The 22076-nt window shown below is 45.1% G+C and overlaps 1 protein-coding gene across 1 annotated transcript; it reads left to right on the top strand.

The window, feature by feature from the left end:
* Nucleotides 1-73: 73 nt before the first annotated feature.
* On the top strand, nt 74-15864 carry Dnajb11 (DnaJ heat shock protein family (Hsp40) member B11). The gene is made up of 10 exons (XM_075967923.1): nt 74-393; nt 5287-5443; nt 8240-8337; nt 9676-9808; nt 12243-12385; nt 12764-12846; nt 13062-13119; nt 14245-14356; nt 14631-14790; nt 15424-15864. Exons 1-10 carry the CDS (start codon nt 326-328, stop codon nt 15486-15488), a joined length of 1077 nt encoding a protein of 358 aa, XP_075824038.1. The 5' UTR covers nt 74-325; the 3' UTR covers nt 15489-15864.
* The last annotated feature ends 6212 nt before the right edge of the window (nt 15865-22076 follow it).

Genomic DNA, 22076 nt, shown 5'->3' with positions numbered 1-22076 from the left:
GACGTCTCCTCTTCCCATTGGCCGGAGGCCGCGGCCACAGTTCCGTTTTCTGACTGGCTGCCCACGCCGCCTCGGAGGTGAAGTGTACCGCGCTGATTGGCTGCGGAGTGGCGGCCGCGTGTGATGTCCCCGACGGCGATTGGCCCACGCCTGGCTGCTCGCCGGCTCTGGGGGCTCCCGGAAAGTGGCAGCCGAAGAGGGGGCGCGCTAGCTGTCTCGGCGGCCCGGCGAGAGACCCCGGCGTGAGGCGGCCTGTCTGGGCCGGAAGGGCTGGTCAGCGCACGCAGCGGTACGGGAGGCCGAGAGTGCGGGACCAGGCGACACCATGGCCCCGCAGAACCTAAGCACCTTCTGCCTGTTGCTGCTGTACCTCATCGGTGCTGTGATGGCCGGGTGAGGACGGGGCTCCGCGCGGCACGGGGCCCGAGGGGCGGCCTTTGCTGAGAAGGACGCGGGTGGCAGCGAGGAGGGGGCAGTGAGCTGGGCCGAGGGACGGAGGGGTCGTGTGGGCCAGGCTGGCCCTGCGGAGCCAGATTTCCCAGAAGAGCGGGAGTTGGTTGCAGTTGGTTTGGGCATTGGAGGGAGTTAAGTGGCTGTGAGCAGAAGTAGGGACACGGAACTCTGAGGAAAGGACGGGGCTCCTGATGTAAGTGAAGGTAGTGAGTGCCAAGCCGGGGTTGAGGTTATGGACATGGATTTGCTGAACTCGAAGGTGGGACCGTGGGTTACCAAGCTTGCAACCAGCGTCCGAGGGGCGGACACTAAAGTGATGCCAAGTCAGATGCAGGTAGGGAAGCCAAGCTCGGATTGAAGGAAATGGGCTTGAGGGAGCCACAACACCCTTTAGGGAACCTTCGTGCTTCCCACCTTCTTGGGCTTACCGAACCTGAATTGTCATCTGGGCTCCCTGTCTCTCCACGGTTCCTTCTTGAGCTGGATGGTACCGGTGGGAAGTGCTGTTCACTAGCAGGTAATAGAATCTGGAAGCCTAGCCTTAGGCCACTCTTAGGAATCACACAAGTTTGAAGGAACTTTATCGATGTTCTGAAACCGGGCAAAACATTGTACCTCCCTTCAAAGAGTTCCAATGACTCAGGAGGTATGCTAGACTTGTGTTCTAGAGCACCTGCACCCTTAGTCCCAGCTTTTGGCGGGTGGAAACAGGTGGGTCAGAATTCAAGGTCATCTTCTGCAACTCTAAGGTGTGAGTTCCAGGCTTGCCTCGCCTACATCACACCCCATCTCAAATAAATAAGAAACCACAAAAATAACACACCAGAAACTAGCAGGTTTCAGATTCTGACAGTCTGTAGGTTGTTGCATTACCTCCGATAGCTTTTAAAGTTGTTTCTTTTATGCTCTTTGCATATATGCCTACATTTTGTCATTTTTTTAACCTTGTGAAATATTTTAAATTTCTAAATGTTAGCATTGCTTACATAGACTGTATTGTTTTCCCTTAGTTTGATTAAACCATGAGTGCCCAAAGTATTTAGCAAAACATCAGCATAGAGTGTTGCAGTTGGGAATTGAGGTGTGTTGATCTCCAGCTCGGTGTGTAGCTGAGGGGAACCTTGAACTCCTTCATGCTCCTTCAGCCTCCGCTTCCCATGTACTGGGATTCCATGCATGAGTGACTATTCCTGGCAAATACTAATATTTTTAAACTCTATAGCTTTAAACTCTAGTCGCTCATAAAGTAGCCTCTGGGGAATAGAATGTTGGCACTGAGCTATACCAGCCATTTTATTGAGCTGTCATTTAGCCTCTTCCCTCTTTACTTATTCCCTGACAACTTCATACACACACAATGTAATCATACCTACCCACAATCCCCCACCCACGCCCACACACACTCCCCCTGGGCACACACCAGCATGCCCCCGTCCCACCTTCACATAACTCACTGAGCCCACTTAGCTGATGTGGCTGCTGGGATGGGGACTAATGGTATTGGGGTGTTCTTTGTGAGGGTCTTTCCAGTGCCATTTCCAGAAGACAGAATTTGACAGCGCTCCTCCCCTTCCCCTGCTTTTATGTTCTTTCTGCCCCACCTCCCACGGTGTTCCCTGAACCTTGAGGACTTAGGGAGAGGCAGGGAAGGTTGAAATAGATGTTCCATTTAAAACCAAGCACTTAGCAGTCACTTGCCTCTTCTCCACACTTGGACCAATCTCGTTGATGCGCTAACTACTGCCACCTGTAAAAAGATGCCTCTATGACCAAGGCTCAGAGTGTGTGAATCTATCTATAGCCATAGCCTAAACATTTACAAGATATAATTATATTGCAGGTATAACCTAAAAATCACATGTCTATTTAACAAAATAGCAGTACTAGGTCTCCCCCTACCCCAGGGCCTATGACCGCCCCAGCCATGGGCTTTCAAACAGCTTTACAATACCAGATAGAAATTCCCTTCTGTGGAACAGGCCTCAAATTCAATCACAAAGCAGTAGGTTAGCCCTCTAATCTTTGCATCACTATTGTACCAGTTGTGGGTACATCTTGCCTTTTTGGCCAATGTTAGTAATTTTTCTCCTCACGCAGCCTACGTAACCTGGCACTGTAGAAGCTGGCCAGGAGGCAGGAAGTTCTCATGTCATCTCCAACTTGATTTCTCTGTATCCTGTAACCAAAGTGTGTGTGTCATCAGCAGTAGAGGCTTCCATCGACTTATGACGGACAACCAAGGACAGTGGTGACAGCCTTTTGTCCGGGGGGCGCTGAGATTTTCACTTCATAATCCATGCCTTCTAAGGGAAAGGTCACCCACTTGTGCAGGGTACCTATGTTCAGAATCCTCTCTCTGTGTTTGTGTATCCATCTGTCTGTCTGTCACTAAGATTTTATTTTTAAGTACATGTACATTTGTGTCTGTGTGTGGGTATGGACATGTAAGTTCAGGTGCCCATGGAAGCAAGAAAAGGGTTTTGTATTCCCCGGAGCTGAAGTTAAAGGTGGGTGTAAGTCACCCATCTTGGGTGCTGAAAACTGAATTCAGCTCCCCTGTAAGAACTTTAAGATCATGATTGGGGGGCACTTTATATATTTTTTGAATTAGCTAACAAAGTAGTGGCTTCCCATAGTTTTTAAAACATCCTTATTTTTGTTTAATCCACCCTTCTACATAAGCATATTCTTAAGAATATTACTTAAGTAAGCCTCACTCTCTATATAGTTAGCCTTTTCATTATTAAATAGCTGGTTCCTTTCTCATGAGATGTCACAAGTTTACAGATTAGGTAGGGACTTCCTGTGAGTGATAAGTTTTAAAAATGATATAGTTGAGCTGGGCTGGGTGGTCACGCCTTTATCCCAGGAGGCAGAGGCAGGCAGATCTCTGACAGTCTGAGGCCAACCTGGTCTACAGAGTGAGTTCCAGGACAGCCAAGGCTTCAGAGAAACCTTGTCTTGAGAAACAAAACAAAATGATATAGTTGAGCTGGAACATGGTTCATATGCCTATAAACTCAGCATTTATGAGGTAGAGGCAGGAGGGTCAGGAGTTCAAGACTGACCTCAGGTACATAGTAAGTTCAAAGTCTTGAAACTCTGTCTATCAAAACCAACCCAAACCCTGACAGAATGATTAAAATACCAAATGACTTTTCAAACAGTGTGACTCAGAGTATAAACTAATCACAGCTTTCTGAATACCTGGACTGCAAGTGTGGGCCATCATGAATTCAGGGCTTCAGAAATTAGAGGCAACCATTCTACTGACTGAGCTACACCATACAATACGTTTTTTAATATTCATTTTCCCTATACATTTGAAGATTACCATCCATACTGTGTTAATATCTATTCTGTAACTTTTCTAGCTCCATTATTAAAATAATGTTTTGATAATAAATTCTGATAGCTAAAATTCTGTCCAAAAAAGTAGGTGGTGTGAGCATTCGTATGTGTTCAGCTCATTCGGGAATAATCTGGATATGGCCCTTCCCTGGAATGTCTTTTATAGTCCCGTTCTAGCTTTCCATTAACACTTCCTGCAGAGAACCCTTTTATGGCTGATCCCTGCGCAGCTCCGGCTGTGTGCTCTACTTTATGTCCCAGTTCATGCTATGTGCATACTCTTAACTACCAGGATATAGAGGCTCCTGCCTGTGAACTGTAGAGGCTGTGTATCACAAAGACCTGATCTTAGCAAGTTAGTGTAGTTACTCACAATGAATACATAAAGTATATTTTCCCCAGCAAAATGCGCTGTAATTCTCACATACAGAGTAGTGCTATTCCTTCAAAATTACTATTTAAACTTTGCTTACTTTTTATTTTAACTCCTTCAGTGAATCTATCTATAATGTTCACAAAGTGCTACTGCCGGGACATTTATGTGATACAATCTTTGTGAGTAAAAAGATAACTCTTTTGAAATTATTTGACTTTTGGAAACAGTCAGAAGTCACAGGGGTGGGTCTGGAGAGATGGCTCAGCAGTTAAGGGCACTTGCTGCTCTTACAGAGGACCCTAGCACCCGTGTGGTGGTTCACAACCACCTGTAACTCCAGATCCAGGGGATCCAGATTTTTAAAAAATCATTGGAAGCCAATATAAGGGGTAAAGAGAGAATTAATTTGATTGTTTGGGTTTTAACTGTGATTACTTGTGTAGAGCCATAAAGCACAAAAAAAAGAAAAAAGTACTTCCCATTTTTAAAACTATAATACATCCTGAGGCTAGAAAGATAATTCAGTGATTGAGAGCACTTGCTGTTCTTACAGAGAACTGGGGTCCAGTTCCCAGCACCCACATCAGGCAGCTCACAAGTGCGAAGGTTCTGCATTCTACAAGCACATAGAGACAGACAGGCACACATACATATTCATATGTTTTAATTTATTATAAAGCTAGAGAGATGACTCAGACAAACAAATTTTAAAACAAACAAAAACGATTCATCCCTCCCTCCCCGAGGGAAGAGCTATTGACAGTTAATGGTTGCTGGGTGAGGGGGAGTCATTGTTCCTTAGGGATGCAGCTGCTGGTAGTTGCCCAGGCTCCAGTAAATTCCTCCCTGCGCACACTTATGTAAGTCTCCCTGACCAAACTCAGTGGGCAAAAAACAAACAAAAAATAAAACATGAGAATAGGAAAGGGGACTTATTGGGAAGAAGGAAGTTTCAGTGTGAGTGAGGGGTGAGAGAGGGTAAGGCAATCGTGTGAGAATGACCAGAGGACATTATATGCACACATGAAATTGTCAGAGAATAAAGCAGTAAATTTAAAATGTCATGCGGAACTCTCTGATGAAGTATCATCTACCCATCCTCTCAGGCGAGATTTCTACAAGATCTTAGGGGTGCCTCGAAGTGCCTCCATAAAGGACATCAAAAAGGCCTACAGGAAACTGGCCCTGCAGCTTCATCCTGACCGGAACCCTGATGATCCCCAAGCCCAGGAGAAATTCCAGGATCTGGGTGCTGCTTATGAGGTGAGTCGTGAAAACCAAAGAGGAGCAAAACCTGTGTGTAGGAGAACACCAGAATACAGAGAGCCCTCCCTCATTCGTTTCTGTGTGAAAACAGATAGTGCAGTCATTATCAATAGATCCCATTTCCCGCCTTTTTAAGGGCTTGTTTTATTTATGTGTATATGTGCTAGGTGTGTGTGAGTACCCACAGAGGCTAGAAGAGGGATCAGATCTCCTGGACCTGGAGTCACAGGTGATTGTGAGCTGCCTAACGTGGGTGCCAGGAACCAAACTCAGGTCCTCTGCAAGAGCAGCAAGGGTTCTTAATGGCTGAACCATCTTGCCAGCCCCTCTGACAGAAAGTCCTAACCTGGGCCCATGTGTAAGTCTGAGGGCTGGTGGCCCCTAAAATGACACATACCATTTTGTTTCTTGTGAGATAATAGACTTCACATTTCCAACTGTTTCCTAGCAATAGTGTTATGATTTGCTAGGAACCCAGTACTCAAAAATACTTCCATGAAAAGCCAGGTTTACACTTCTTTATTGTTGTTGTTCAGTGCTTCCCAGTGCTTGTGTGCGTGTGTGTGTGTGTGTGTGTGTGTGTGTGTGTGTGTGTGTGTGAGAGAGAGAGAGAGAGAGACAGACAGACAGACAGACAGACAGACAGACAGACAGAAGACAGACAGACAGACAAGGTGTCACTATGTAGCTTTGGCTATCCTGGAACTAACTGTGTAGACCAGGCTGGCCTCACGATGCCTGGCTTTATGTTCTGCTCTAGATAATGAATCCGCATTGCTCTTTATCCATAACTGAGCGGGCTATACATATCTCACTTATGAAATTGAGATTTATTTGACCCTAACTACCTTTGTGGTATTGTTGCAGATTTTCATTTTTCTTTGTGTCATTCAAACCTTTTTGCCTTTCTCCCAGGTAAATTATTGTGCACAGATCAGAACATTCACACAGTTCAAAGACTCTTTAGCAAATAAAAGGGTTCTTTTTTTTTCTTTTGCTCTGCTGAGGTAAGATTGATTATTGTATTTTAGCTAGTTGAGAGTCTGTATAGCAGTTGGCTAGTCAACTACTCCCCTTCACCCCACCTCTGAAGTAGACTGAGGATAGTAGAAAGCACCCGTGACTCTAGCTACCTGCAAACTGAGCTAAATGCATCGCTTGAGCTCTGGGATTAAACCTGGACTGAGCAACATAGTGAGGAGTTTACACACGTCCAAAGGAAGATTGAAAGCTCTTAAATTTCAAAAGTATGTATGTATGTTTATGCTTCGGGTTTCTAAAATAAAAACTTTTCTATATTTTATTTTCAACAGTTATTTTATTATTTATACATGTATGCATGTGTATGAGTACAGGAGGCATTGGATGCCCTGGAGCTCTGGTTACAGGTGGTTGTGAGCCACCCCGCATGGCTGCTGGGAATCAAACTCGGGTCCTCTGCAAGAGCAGCGTGTGCTCTTCTGTCTATTCAGCACTCCCCTCGTTTTTATTTTTTAAATTAATAAACTTTTAAAGAGAAAATTATGTGGGTGAATGTACCTGCTTGTCTGTAGGTATACTTTGTGCATGCCTGTTGTCCATGGAAATCAGAAGAGGGCATTGAATCCCCTGGAACTGGAGTCATGGATGGGTGTGAGCCACCATGTGGGTGCTGGGAACTAAATCTAGGTCCTCTATAAGAGCATCAAATGCTATTAACTGCTGAGCCGTCTTTTGAGCCCTCTTTAAAACTGACATACAAAGTAATGGATTTCATACATAAATATTTTTATACTTAGTTTTTAATCAATCCCCTATATACATTTTTTTCTTCTTGTATGTTGAAAGCAAACTTTTACATGCTTAGAAACAAATTTTTTCTTACATTCTTTGGATCACACAAACATTAAGCAGGCAGTGAAATTTACTCTAAAAACATAAAGTAATGTTCAATAATATTTTCTCAACAATGTATTTCTTAACAAATATTTTCTTGAACTGAAGATGTCACAAAGTTATATGCTTGCACGTGTGTGCGCACGCGCACACACACTTAAAGCAGACAGCATTCTTTTACAAATGGATTTGTATGCATACCAAAGTATGAAAAAAAGAAGTACAAAAATGTAGCTATGGATTTTACTTCAGGGCCCATGAGCCTTTTTTCTTGGCACGCCCGTCTTCTAATGTGTGGTGTGTGTTACAGGGGTGGGTAGTGTTTTTAAAACTACTAATTTAGTGCACCTATCAGTCATGATAATCTGCCATAGTTATATTCTAGCTTACAGTTTAGTGAGAGAATTATTAGCCTTGGAATTGAATTGCCTAGAAAATTAACCTGCATAGTAATTTCCTCTTTCTTGGTGCCTTCTCTACCTTCACAGTCACATTTCTTAAATACCATTCTTAAAGTACTAAATCAGCTTCAATAACTTGAAGCTAAAAGCATGAACTGGGCAGTGTGGAATAGATAGGGCATCAAGAGTTCAGTCTGTTAAAACAGCCTGTTAGTCATGGTGCTGTATGTCTAGGATTCTGCTCAGGAGGCTAAGGCAGGTTGAGCATGAGTTTGAGGCCACCCAGGGCTACATTTGGAAGTCTAGGCCAGCCCGAGCCTTGTAGGAAGACCTTATCTCAAAACTCTAACACAAACACAAGGTAATAACTTTAAATATGCCTTAATACCATATGATGAAAATCACACTCTCTGGAAGGATTGAGAAGCTCAGGGTCAGGATGGAAGCCAGCTGTAGACATGAGTGTATCTTAACTGACTGACAGAGTATGACACTTTACCCACTCTGTGTATCCCAGGTTCTGTCAGACAGTGAGAAACGGAAACAGTACGATACTTATGGGGAAGAAGGCTTGAAAGACGGTCATCAGAGCTCCCATGGGGACATCTTCTCACAGTAAGTTCTTTGCCCGTTTGCAGAGTATTACATCCTGAGACATCCATTTAGGCACTAAATGAATTATTCTCAGAAGCAGAGGGCAGCGTTGCCTCTGTTTCATCCTGTGGACAACAAAGGGGTGGCTGTGATAGTCCCCATCAGAGAAGGAAGTCACAGGGTCTCTTGACCTCCTATCGCACTTGGCTTGCTGGGAACTGAGGATGCGGGAATGCTAACACACACTTCTCACTCTGAACCCTCCTTGTTGACACTTGACTCCATCATGACGTTTTATACCAGGAGATCTAAGCCAGAGTTCACTCTGTGATTATAAAGAGAAAGATGCTTGCATCTGCCCTTGTGTGGTGTGAACCTTCATTTGTTCAGATTCCCAAAGGCTTCTATGGACCTGCGCCTCAAGTAAGATTAGTTCCATATGGTTATCTGTTGAGCCTGTCAGGGAAGTGCCTCTTCCCCCACCACTGAAGCGATGTTGGAGACGTCAGAAGGAGAAACTCCCCTCCTCTACGCGGCTCTTTCTCTTCAGCTGAAGGGTTCAGAGTGCAGGCATCTGACAACTCCAGCTGGGAGTCCTTTCATTACCTCAAACACTGATTCCGACCTTGTATAGGCCAGGACTTCCTTTCACTATGGATTACAGTGTCCCGAGGCTTTGCTTCCAACTTGAAACAAGTGCCCAAGGCTTTTGTACAGAGTGGTAGCTTCTTTGTCCAAGTCAATCTCTCAAGAGCACATGTAGTGAACACACGCAATATGTTCAGATGTCTTAGGATCACATTAAAGAATTCCTTAAATTAGGCCTGGTGATGGTGCACACCTTTAATCCCAGGTAGAAGCAGGTGGATCTCTGAGTTTGAAGCCAGCCTGGTCTACAAAGCAAGTTCCAGGATGTTCAGGACTACACAGAGAACCACCACCCCCCCAAAAAAAACCCCAAAAAACAAAACTTTAATTAACCAGAAAGTTTAAATTGCATAGGATTATCTATATTAGACCCTTTTTTATTAGGTCTGTCATGTCTGGATTTCCTCAGTATTGAAATGGATTATTTCATTGATTGAGCCAACATTGAATCCATTGATATGCTGTGTGTTCCTGTATTGCTGTTGTCTATGAATCATATTGTGTTTTTATAGTGGGAGGCAGCCTGATACTATGTAAATTAAAATTTGACTCCAGTATATTAAAAATGTCTGTTTATATAGTGTGCTGGTAGGAAGCAGTATTTTATCAGTGTGAAGAAAATAACTAAAAAAAAAAAAAAAGAAGAAAATAACTAATTGTGAGACATAGGATTTGAGTTCTTTTCCCGATGGATTTGCCATCTATCTACAGCTTCTTTGGAGATTTTGGCTTCATGTTTGGAGGAACCCCTCGTCAGCAGGACAGAAACATCCCAAGAGGAAGTGACATCATCGTCGATCTCGAAGTTACTTTAGAAGAAGTGTACGCCGGAAACTTTGTGGAAGTAAGTTCACAATACACCTGCTCACACTGATGCACAGAACTTGCTCTTTTGACCAAAAATCAGAGATTTTAATGTCCTTTTTGTCTTTTAGAGGACAAGAGGGAGTGACTGACACACAATTGAATTAATCCTAATCCTAATTCCTAACACTCACAACTGAGCTCATTACCTAGCCCAAGAACTCAGTGAAACAGCACCGTGCCTTTCCTGCTGTGTGCTGCTCCGCATCTCATCCCCTATGTCACCGCAGAGATAACTTTACCATTGCTATTCTGGTTTATTACACGTACATGAACCTAAGTGTATTTTTGTTGTCTTTGAGTCTGTAAAGATGGCATGTCATCATTTTTGAGACAGACTTGTTCCTATAAGTCATGCTTGCAGCTGTCAGTCTGCTGAATAAAATCCCATGGTGACCATCAGTAGGGTTGTTTGGTTTTGTTTGGTCTTTAGCTCCGAAAGAGTCCTATACGTGAACATTCCTGTATGTATTCCAGTTACACGGAAGCAAGGATGTCTCTGCCATGGATAAGTGTAAAGTAGAATAGCTGGATCGTGTTAGCACACGTTCATGCTTCATGAGAAAACGCCATAGGATGTTTGAAATTGTCTGTGGCAACACTCAGCATGCCATGGCAATTTATGAGGCTCAGTAGATCTGCTCCCCTGCCCCCTAGTACTGGAGCTGTGGGAATTGAACCTAAGGCTTCACACATGTTGGCAGGCACTCTACCCGTATGGGATGCTACCTCATTGTGGTCTTGGTTTGTGCTTCCTAATTACCAGCTAGGATAAGTCTCTTTTATTGGCGTTGTTTGTTTCCTCTTGTGAAATGCTTCTTTGCCGTGTGCCCTGTTTGTCTTTCTCTTGTTGACTTAAGACCACTTCATTCTTGCTACTGTTTTTGTTAGCCGTAAGACAGATATATCTACCCATTTATAATATAACTTGTCTTTACACGATATTTAAGATTTATTTTACTTAATACAAGTACTCATTTTAATGTGAAAAATTCTGGTCTTTGTTAATTTTTGAGTCTTTTCCTTTAGAAATCTGCTATGAAGTGAGAAAGTTGTCCTATGTTCTCTAGTAAAAGTTTGCATTCTTTAACCTGAGGTTGTTTTCCTTAAAGTTTGGAGTGGACTTTGCAGCTAGACTGCATACTTTCAAACCCTGCCATTTACTTATTTACTTAAGCATATGGCTGCAGTTCCTCACTGTTCATGAGAAGAATGAGAGCTGCCTGTAGAGCTGTGGTTAGATGAGTGTGTGCACGCCTAGAGGTGTCTGAGCTCTTCGGGGGGCGGGGGGTCTTCTCCAAACGTTTGTGTTGCTTTGCTGCATGAACACAATACCATGCAGTCACACAAATACAAGAATGCGGAGCTTTTGTAAGGTTTTTTATTTTTAATTTTGTGTATGTCTGTGTGGGGTGATGTACACACAAGTATAGATGTTCAAGGCATCAGATATAGATGCTGGAAATCCAATTCAATCCTCCACAAAAGCAATATGTGTTTTTAGCCACTGAACCATCTCTCTAGTCCCAAAATATGTTCTTGGGTTTGGGGGGTTTTTTTTGGGGGGGGGGCAAAATATTACACAGTCCAGACTGGCCACAAGCTCACTAGGTAATTGAGGAGATACAGATATGCTATATATCATTATATCTACATAGATATAGATATATCTTTTCATTTCTTGTTTTTGTTTTTACTGAGAGGGATTGATGTTTGAAAACAGTCATCTACACAGAGATGATTGTTGTCTCTTCGTATATGTTGGTATCTGAGTGGTGACAGCACTGGGGATCAGTCTTGGACTCGGTTGCCTAAAACAGAAAGGTGGTTTGGAGAGATGAATTGTAGAGCAGGTGGTAGCCACACAGCAGATTTTGAATGCTGTGATTGTTCTTTGGGGGGTTATGTTTTACAAAACTCAGATTTCTTTTTTTTTTTTAAATATTTATTTATTTATTATGTATACAATATTCTTTCTGCGTGTATGCCTGAAGGCCAGAAGAGGGCACCAGACCTCATTTCAGATGGTTGTGAGCCACCATGTGGTTGCTGGGAATTGAACTCAGAACCTTTGGAAGAGCAGGCAATGCTCTTAACCGCTGAGCCATCTCTCCAGCCCCAAAACTCAGATTTCTTAATAACACAGTAATTCTATGAGCTCTTTAATTCAGTAGCCCCAGGTGTGTCATGGAAATGCTGGCGCTTCACCTTGTTTTGGAGTCTCTTCTCATCCCCTATCTCTACTCCTACAGCTTTGAGCTGAGCTTAGAGTCGTTTAAGTGTGTGTTTGTGTTCTTGTGTGGAGTTTGATTTGTAGCCTGTGTCAGTCTCTGTGAGGGGTGGCTAGTAGAAAAGGCAGATGTGCAGAGCATTGCTCCACTGAGGTAACTAAAGGCCGTTTTCTGCATCCTTAGGTAGTTAGAAACAAGCCTGTAGCCAGGCAGGCTCCTGGCAAACGGAAATGCAACTGTCGGCAGGAGATGCGAACCACACAGCTGGGGCCGGGGCGCTTCCAGATGACCCAGGAGGTGGTTTGTGATGAGTGCCCTAATGTCAAGTAAGTGAAAGGCCCTCTGTGGGTCTCTTGACACATGAATGTTCTGATTGTCTGTACCTGGCTGTCCCCTCCCCCACCACGTTCCACAAGGAGAGCAGTGCTGTCTCTAAGCTATGAGGCAGTACCTTTCAGTTCTGAGCGACATGTGGCAGAGTTTGTTTCTCCCCCGCTCTGACTGAGAGCAGACCCTGATGTTCGTGTGATGCAGAGTCTCTCTGCCCTGAGTGTTGGCATCTGGAAGCCCTAAACAGGCCCAGATAGCTTTGGCAAACAACATAGTGTGACTGTCCAGGAAAAGGCTCCCAGACAGTGGTGAATCTGATTATATCTGGGGTCTTGTTACTATTTCCTTCTCCCTTTTAATTCCCTTTGTCTCAGACTAGTGAATGAAGAGCGAACACTAGAAGTAGAAATAGAACCTGGCGTGAGAGATGGCATGGAGTACCCCTTTATTGGAGAAGGTGAGATAACCAGTATTTATTATCGTAACTCACTTCTGCCTTGTCCCATACCTTAATGGCTACCCAGTATGTGGGAGGAGTGGAGCCATTGCCTTCCCAAACAGACTTGATAGAGCCATTGCCTGAGGTAGTGGATTTAGAAGTTACTCGAAGTGCCACATAAATACGTGTTTGGCTTGTGTAACTTTTGGTCTTCTTTGAACTGTTCTGATCAGGTGAGCCTCATGTGGATGGAGAACCCGGAGACTTACGGTTCCGAATCAAAGTTGTCAAGTAGGTATCAGCTGGGAGAGGTGTCTCTCAGCCCTGCTTCTCGCTTGAGTGATTATGGAGTTGATGCTTCTACACTTTTTCTTCTGTTTTAGGCCTATTATACCATCAGTAATGGTGAGGTCCTGACCTTGAGCCCCAGTTATTTTCTTAGGACTTAAAAAGTCAAAAGATGCTGGAAGGAAAGACTCAGTAAGAATTGAAAAGAGCTGGGCATTGGGAGAGTACTTGCCTAGCATGCACAGAACCCTGGGTTTGGGCCCTGGCACTTTATAAACCAGGCTCGGTGGTACGTATAATGCCAGTGTTCAGGTGATAGAAACAAGCAGATGAGGAGGTCAAAGTCATCCAGTCTGGGGTAAACAAACAACAACAAAGCAAGAAATAAAAAGAGCTGAAAATGAGAGGCAGTCTGCAATAGGAACCAAGGAGCTCTGTAATAGTTTTCCATAAAAAAGGCCTTCCAGTCATTTAATATTCAGCTTTTATAGGTTTCTTCTCTCTAGTGTGGAGTGCCGCTTAAACACTCCCAGGATTTTTGCCCAGGATTTGGGCTTTCTTATTTATTATTCTCATGTATTATAGTTGGAAACCAGCGATAGGTCTGGATTTAAGGCTTGACTAAAATATTGTTCCCACTAGGTTATACAGAAATGGTCCCCCTTCCCTAGTTACCCTCTCTGCACTCTATGCCGGGTGATCTTTCCTGTGACTTCTTGCATACCTTGTCCCTTCACAACTTCCCTGAGAAACTAGAACCTAACATCTCTGGCAAGGTATGGGTGATGAACTTGAGAGATAAGATGTCTGTCACCCAGGCTGGCTTTGAACTTAGTGATCTCTCTGTCCCCTTACTCACCTTATCTGCTGGACTGCATGGGAAATTCAGCCAAGCATTGTCCTTCTTTTCTGTAACCTAATGGTTGGCGGTTTCCTTACCTTTGTGTCCTTCTGCTGATTGTGCATGCCTTAGAAACTGAGCTCAGCGTGACTTACGTGACTCTAATCTCAGATAAGGCTGTACGCAAGGCATGCCTAAGGCTCACTGTTTGGAGGAAACAGCTCATCTTTTCCCAAGGCTCTTCTAGCACTTTAAAGTCAAGTGGTTTCTGCCTTTTTCTATTTCAGGCACCGTATATTTGAGAGGAGAGGCGATGATTTGTACACAAATGTGACAGTCTCACTAGTTGAGGCTCTGGTGGGCTTCGAGATGGACATAACTCACTTGGATGGTCACAAGGTAAGCAGCCAGGCTTCCAGTTTTGTGGTCATGTGGTGGGTTTAGGTCATCTGGAACCAGGCTCCTTTCTGGTCCTCTGCCGCTGTCTCTCCTCTTTCTGAACATCCAGCAGCAGCGTCTCTCTGTGCCTGCCAGCCTAGGGTTCTCCTTGCCCTCTGTCCTCCCTTCTCTGTTGAGCTGTGGCATCAACTTTGTCACCAGTGCGCGGGAGAAGTTGTGGGCCAGACTTAGGGTGAGCCCATCCTGCTCCACTTGGTTCACTTTTCCTTTCCAGGTGCATATTTCCCGGGACAAGATTACCAGGCCAGGAGCCAAGCTATGGAAGAAAGGGGAAGGGCTTCCTAACTTTGACAACAATAACATCAAGGGCTCTTTGATAATCACTTTTGATGTAGATTTTCCAAAAGAACAGCTGACAGAGGAAGCAAAAGAAGGTACTGTGTGTGTGTGTGTGTGTGTGTGTTAGTGTCTGTCTGTGTGTTTGTTCACACATATTTGTACACATGAGTGTGGGTTGAATATATGAAAACAATAGCAAAACCCTTTGGAGGCATGAGACATGGTTGTAGGCCTTTCTGTGTACAGGCAATAAGAAATCCTCCTGTCACTGCTCACTAAAGGCTGTGTACTTCAGTGAAAAAGCTAGACCAAACCAAAAGGGAGGGCGAGATATAGGAGAATTGGGGCGGGTGGGGGCTGATTGAAAGCAGTAGCTGGTGTAAGCGTTTAAAATAGTAAGAGAACATCAGGTAAAGGGGTGAAACTGGTGAAAGAGCAAGGGAGAAGGAACAGAAGATCAGCTGAAGTGACTCTGCTCCCTTGTTTTGCCTGTTCTTCTTTCCTGGAGCTTCATGGGATTTGGGGGTGGGCCTTGAGAGAAAGAAACAAGTGATCACATGTGTGTATGTTTTGACATCCACATGTGATCAGGTGTGTATATTGGAGATGTGTACATGTGAAGTTGAAAACGGGGGTTGTCATCCAGCCATTGGGCCTCTCCATGACACCTCCTGCAAACCCTGGGCAAGTCACATCTTTGTTAATGTGGTCACTCGTTCTTTCTGCAGGCATCAAGCAGCTGCTCAAACAAGGATCAGTGCAGAAAGTATACAATGGACTGCAAGGCTATTAGGAGTGAAAGAAATTGGACTTTGGTTGAAATAGGTGGATCAGCGATATTTATTATCTGCAGGGGTTTTTTGTGTGTTTCATTATTTTCAATATGCAAGTTTGGCGTAATCTTTTTTTCCCTGATGATCGTCATGAATAAGAGGTTCAAGAATCTGTATTGTGTTCAGACAAGAATGACCAGCAGAAGGTTAACTAATACCTCTCCCTCTGGGGATATCATGTCTGGTGCTGCCGCTTGAGGTTCAAGGAGTAACGTCTCAGAGGACGCCAGAGCAGAGGAAACCAGATGAGGGGTTAGAGATAATTGTTAGCCATTTCAAGATGCCAACTGGAGAAGACTGTTTTTAAATACATCTTGTTGTTATTTTTTTCCTTGACTCCTGTTTCTTTTTCCTGTGAGTGGATGGGTTTTCTTCCCATCAAGCAAAATGGACACACACAGCATGCAAAAGAATGATGAAGGTCCAGCCCTCAGACCCCACTAAACACATATGGTGTCTCATAGCAACGAGCTTGAAGAAACCTAATAGATCAGAGGCTGAGCTACATGAATTAAAATTACACAAAGACCTCATTGTCTCTGAGAGAACACATTTTCTCGTTTTCTTTGATAATAATAAAATCTGATGTGAATATTTTACTGTTTAGAAAGTACTTTCTGTGTATCTATCCCAGTTGGCCTTTATAATCAGAAACCTGTTTAGGAATGAAGATGGCCAGCTCTAGGAAATAAATATTAGAAGGATGGCAGCTGGTTTTTCTCCCCAGATTCAGATGCTATCTGACTAGAGCATACTTGACTTTTGAGTCTCCTTTGTTTCTCCAGTCCTTAGGACTTCTTGCCCAGCCAGTCAGTGTTTCAGTACAGTTGGGCAGTCGCTGTTGCAATCTGTGGAAGCTGCTTTTGAACCATGGTGTAGTTCCGTCTCCCTGCCCTCAGCTGTGCAGCAGCCAGTGCTGTTTAAGACTCTCAGAAACCCAGAAAACCGCAGAGATGGACATGAATTCATCGGACTTTCTGTACATCATATACATGTACTCCGGTTCAGTATGCTTTTTCCGCTTTTGTAAACACATGTTCAGGTCAGCCGACTTTCACAGTTTATACACATACACACGTTCGGTGGGGTATTTTTACAGTTTCTGTCGAAGGCTGCCTATGGTAACCCAGGAGTACCCTGGTCATTATTTATAGTTGCTAACGCACTTTTCCAGACTCAGTCCACCCAGAGCCGAGGCTGCTGGCTTCAGCTTGAAGATCCCACACAACTCATGCTCTCACTGTGAAGAAATGTCACTGGGGTCTTTGTCACTTTTTATTCATTGCCTAGACTTGTGATTTAGGGAGTTCCTTCCATCATTGGGCTCTGAGCTTTAGCTCACTCTGAGTGCATTGGGAAGGTTGTGTCAAAATCCATAGACCTTACGTTAAACTGCAGAGGCATGTCATGGTGGGAATGGTGGAAAAGATCATAAGCCAGGCTCCATAGCTCATGAGTTTTGCACAAACAAGTGCCCTCCAAAGGCATTGTGGTCTCTGAGACAGCAAAGCACCACCACGTGCTGAAGAGGCACATCTCAAGATTCTGCAAGGGCTTCTAGGCCTAGGAGACTAGTACTGAAGGGACCTGAGTTCTATCCCTGAGATCCACGCTGTGGAAGGAGAGGACCAGTCCTTCCAAGTTGTCCGCTGACCACAAGAGAGCCTTGTATATACCCTTCCCCACAACAGATGGAATTCTGCATAGGCAGATACCCTGTTAAAGCAGCCTGCCTAAGAATGATGTGACTGTCAGACAGTCTCCCTGGAAGCCTGGGTCGTGTGGTTCAAGAGGTGCTACAAGAAGTACAAAATATGCACTGATTATTGTTTTTGTTCCTTTTTGAGACGGTCTCAGCCCAGATGGCATCAAACTCACTGTATAGCCCAGGCTGGCCTTGAACAAGAACCTAGGGTTTCTACCTCCCAAGTGTGAGGATTGCAAGCAGGTTCCCCCATGCTCAGATGACAGGTGCCGGAAGTCAGCGTCGGGGCTTTGTCCATGCTAGGCAACACTGCCAGCTGCGCTAGAGCCCAGCGCTTCTGTGAGCTGGGTTTTGAAATTTTTACTGTAAAATGTAAATCATCTCAATTTTATATTACGATTCTACTACAATAATACTATTTTGAGCATATTAGGTAAAGTAAAATACTGTCTGCAAAAACATTTACTATTAACATTCATCTAAGATTCTTTCAAAACCTTTCAAAATATGACTCTTAAAACTGTTAAAGTACATTTGTAGATCACATTCTATTTCTGCACCCAGGCTGTCCAGGTCCACGTGGGAGGAAAGAATTATTGTATGCAGGCATCTCCCATTCTGTGAAACTGTGTTGGGGTCCTCCAGCTGGGCAGTCCATTATTTTGCCTCTGCCTCTTCACTGTTAATCTGAATATTTGCCGAGGCAGAGATTTTCATCCAAAACCAAACAAATTGCCACCAAAGAACAGACACCAACTCATGGACTTTGCTAGCGAAATTCTGCAGACTGGCAAGCACTAGAATGTTTCCACGAAAATAAGTCCTTTCCATCCAGCCGTTTTCGGTCATGCCTCCAATAGTGTGTGGAGAAGCTCACTTTGATCCAGTTACCACGAGTCTATCAGGAAATGAGCCTGGCTGAGCTTCCTACTCTCCAGGAGCTTGTGTTAGGCCTTGGGGTCAGAACTTCACAGTTTATGGTGATGAGGAGAGATGGGCCATCTGCAGACTTTAAGGCCTCTCTTTACGATGTCTTCAAGCCCCCGACATGTTTAGCAACCTTCTCGACATGCTTTGTTGACAGCCATTGCGCCCTGAACATAACTGATCCGATCCGAAGACATGGTTTTCTTCCACGTGTTACGGCTGTCTTGTCAATCACTCCTTCCCCAAGAACTTCCTTTTTCTCCCTCCCTGCTGGTGTTCCTTCTGTCCAGGGTGTTTCTAACACTGTTTGTTTTGACAGAAAAGGGAAGTGAAACAGGAAGAATTCGTGCCCTGGTGGGAAAGTATGTATCTAGACTCACATTCACCGGGCTCACATTCCAGTTTTATCACAAACTATCCCTACTTTTCCACTGTAGAGTGCTGGTTTTAACAATACCTATTTCATAGAACTAGTGCACACTTAGTCACAACTGGGACACCTTTCTTGGGACAGACAAGCAAAAAGAAGAAAGTCGGTACCTCTGCTTATCCTAGGGTTGGAAGGATTAATTTGCTTTTGGTTTGGGGTTTTGTCCCCCCCCCACACACCCCACCCCCGTTTCTTCCAATGCAATAAGCAATGTCTGTCACCAGATGGCGCTAAAAAGTCCCCAGATGGTGGCATGAACTTTGTAAAATCAGCCCTGGGGCAATATTTTTTTTTAAAGTCGTTTTCTGGTGATTGCCAATGAAGATCAAGTTATTCATTAGAGCAAATAGCAATCTAAATTCAAATTCAAATAGATAAATGTGTCCTGGCTGTGCCTGCCCTCCCCTTAGCCTCCCTTAATACTGATGAAGAAAAGGGAGATTCCACGTGGGTTTTTTGTTGTCGTTATATTTGTGTATACATTTTTCTGTGTGTGCATGCAGTGTGCATATGTGGGTGCCACCGTGTATGTAGGGAGGTCAGAGGACAGCTGTGGGAGTCTGCTCTCTCCTTCCACAGCGTGGGCCCCAGACATCAAGTAGATCATCAGCTCGGCAGCAAGCACCTTCCTCACACTGAGTCATCTTGCTGGCCCAACATGGCCTGGGTTTGTATTTGGAGCTTGCCTCTGCCCAGTATAAAAACTACAGTATTAAAAGCAAAGGGGACGTCTGAGAACAGAGGAATGACAGCCCCGGGGACCACTGCCCAGGCCTGGAGTGTGTCATCAAGAACCGAGAACTAGTTGAAGCTTGGGCTCCCCTTTGAGCTCGCTCACTAAACTGGGAGAACAGGGACTGTAGGCAACAGACAAGTTTTCTGTAAAGTGTGTGGAGATCCGTCTTGGGGCATTCCCAGGGAGGCCTATCGTTGGAGTCCTATCTTACTAAGCGCAGTAGCACCTGCTGTAATAAGCAACTGGCTCAGCCAAAACAGAAGGAAGGCAGAGATCTCTCGGCACAAGGGGCCATGTTCTGATCTGCTCACAAAGGGGCCGTGTTCTGATCTGCTCACAAAGGGGCCGTGTTCTGACCTGCTCACAAAGGGGCTGTGTTCTGAGCTGCTCAATACTTTTATTGGCGCTGAGTATCAGCGAGAGAGCACAAATGCCAAACGCCTACTGTGCACGCCGGCCGTGGAGTCCTTACAGCTCTTGCCAGAACAAAGAGCTCAGGGAAAGACAGAGCCCATTAACACCAGCCCAGTAAGCTTGCTGATGTTGAGGAAGCATGGCTTGACAACCTGACAGGCGTTCACTTGTTGGGCTGTCTGTTGACACCATTGCAGGTGAGCTTGTCCTGCCTATGTGGGCAGAGTTACTCACAAATGAGCCAAAGGAATAAAGAGTCTAACCCCAGGGGCTACAAGAATGACTTCACACTATAATAAACCACATCCCCTCCCCACTCCTGGGTTTTGCAGTTTCGTAAGGGAATGTTGACTGCTCAAAGCAGAGGACTTCCTCTATGTCTGCTTGGCAGCTGCAGTAGAAGAAAGGCCAGGGTCTCCCAGGGCCGCAGGGACACGCAGATGAGACTATAAGGGTTGTGTCCCATGGCTATGACCATGGATGCAATTACTCAACACAGTGGCTCAAAATAGCAACTTTCCCCATCTCAGACCCACGTTCTAGCTGGGCTTGATGAAGACCGCTTTACTCCACTTAGCATCAGTGTGGCAGCTCGGGGCCAAGAGGCTGGAATCATTTAAAGGCCCTCTTCTCATATTCTGACAGTTGACACTCTAGGACAGCACTCCTGTGAACCAGTCTCAAGACACACGCCCCCAAAGGAAGAGAGACCAGGGTGGAGGCTTTGTTCCTGCCCACAATCGACTTTCACAGCCCCACAGCGCCTCCTCTGCTTTGTTCTGTCCACAGAGGCCACCGTCGGCCTCATCCACGAGAGAGAAGTTTGACTCCATCTTTTGACCAAAACAAAACAAAAACCTTTTCATCTTGAAAGAGTACGTAAAGTTGCAGCGTTCCTGTGGTCACGGGTGGAAAGAAAGCTAATCCCAGGCACGCACAGGAGGTGAGCTTGCGAGCTGAGGCGGCTGTAGGACTTTGCAGCAGCAATGGGAAAGCCACACATTTCATAGCATAGCAAAAGGAGCTGAGACTCTGGAAGTGGGAAGCATCTCCTAGGCCATGAAGACCAATTTCTGGAGAGCAAGGGATGTCTATGGCAGGGTAAGGAGACAGGGGCTAACATACTCGGTCAAATACAGTCACAGAGAGAAACCTTTCTGTCTGTGTTTGAGTTCATTCCCATGTTTATTAAGTCAGTTCTGCTAGCCTGGTCTGTGTGTGCCTGCCTTCCTCTTTTTTCTTTGTTCTTTTTCTTTTTCTTTCTTTCTTTTTTATTATTACTTAAAAAATACCACCCTAAATTCCCACTCCCTCCCCTCCTTCTAGTCCCCTCCCTCTCCCTCCACAGACCCTCCCCCCGACCTCTCCATCCCTAAGAAAGTGCCACGCACCCCACTCTGTGGAAAGTCCAAGACCCTCCCTACTACATCTAGGTTGAGTAAGGTTTACATTCAAGAGAATAGGATCCCATGAAGCTGGTATATGCAGTAGAGACACATCCCAGTGTCACTATCAGTGGCCCCTCAGTCGGCCCCAGCTGTCAACCCCCTTCAGAGGGGCTTGGTTGTTCCCATGCTTGTTCATTCCCAGTCCAGTTGGAGTTGGTGAGCTACCATTGGCTCAGGCAAACTGTCTCAGTGGATGACCCCCTCATGGTCTTGACTTCCTTGCTCATACTCTCACTCCCTCCACTCTTCAACTGGATCTTGGGAGCTCAGTCCAGCGCTCTGAAGTGGGTCGTTGCTTCTGTTCCAATCTGTTGTTGGGCGAAGGTTCTATGGTGATATTTAAGATAGTCATCAGTCTGACTACAGGGTAAGGTCAGTTCAGGCACCCTCTCCTCTATTGCTTAGGATCTTAGCTGGGGTCATCCCTCTTGACTTGGGTAGGAGTTCTCTGTGTTCTTTCTAGCCCATGGTCTCAGGAAGAGAGAGGGAGAGAGGGAGGGAGGGAGAGAGAAACTCTCTTGCATGGCCGCCTTAAGAACTTTAGTATGACAAGCTGAGCACGTCTTTCTCAATGGGGAAACTGACATGAAAGCATTATACTCTAGTGGTCCATGGAACACTTTGAAGCTGCTGCTGGGTGAATCACCGGGGAACCAAGGATGTCCAGATCCCAGCCAGTGAGCAGTGGAGGGCAGCCTTACTCCACCACACCCCTCACAAACGGTCTCCGGATTCCTTCCCAGTGCACAGCTCATGAAGTTGTGTGAGGGCTTTCCAATCCATGAGACCTTGTGGCCCAGTTCTTGCTGAAGATGGCTCTGGTCCTGCTGTCGTTGTGTTGGGTCCCTTGTTAGGTTGTTTGCTTCCCCCCGAAGTCTGGCTTCTTTC

This window comes from Microtus pennsylvanicus, chromosome 1 (assembly GCF_037038515.1).
Source record: "Microtus pennsylvanicus isolate mMicPen1 chromosome 1, mMicPen1.hap1, whole genome shotgun sequence".
Lineage (NCBI taxonomy): Eukaryota > Metazoa > Chordata > Mammalia > Rodentia > Cricetidae > Microtus > Microtus pennsylvanicus.
Note: the sequence above shows the minus strand (reverse complement) of the source record. Positions and strands in the feature narration are given on the sequence as shown.

Bases quoted from the DNA above. Each gene is read 5' to 3' on its own strand.
- Dnajb11 (XM_075967923.1), top strand. From the start codon at position 326: ATGGCCCCGCAGAACCTAAGCACCTTCTGCCTGTTGCTGCTGTACCTC. The intron at 394-5,286 runs GTGAGGACGGGG...CCATCCTCTCAG, and splicing joins ATCGGTGCTGTGATGGCCGG to GCGAGATTTCTACAAGATCT. The intron at 5,444-8,239 runs GTGAGTCGTGAA...TGTGTATCCCAG, and splicing joins ATCTGGGTGCTGCTTATGAG to GTTCTGTCAGACAGTGAGAA.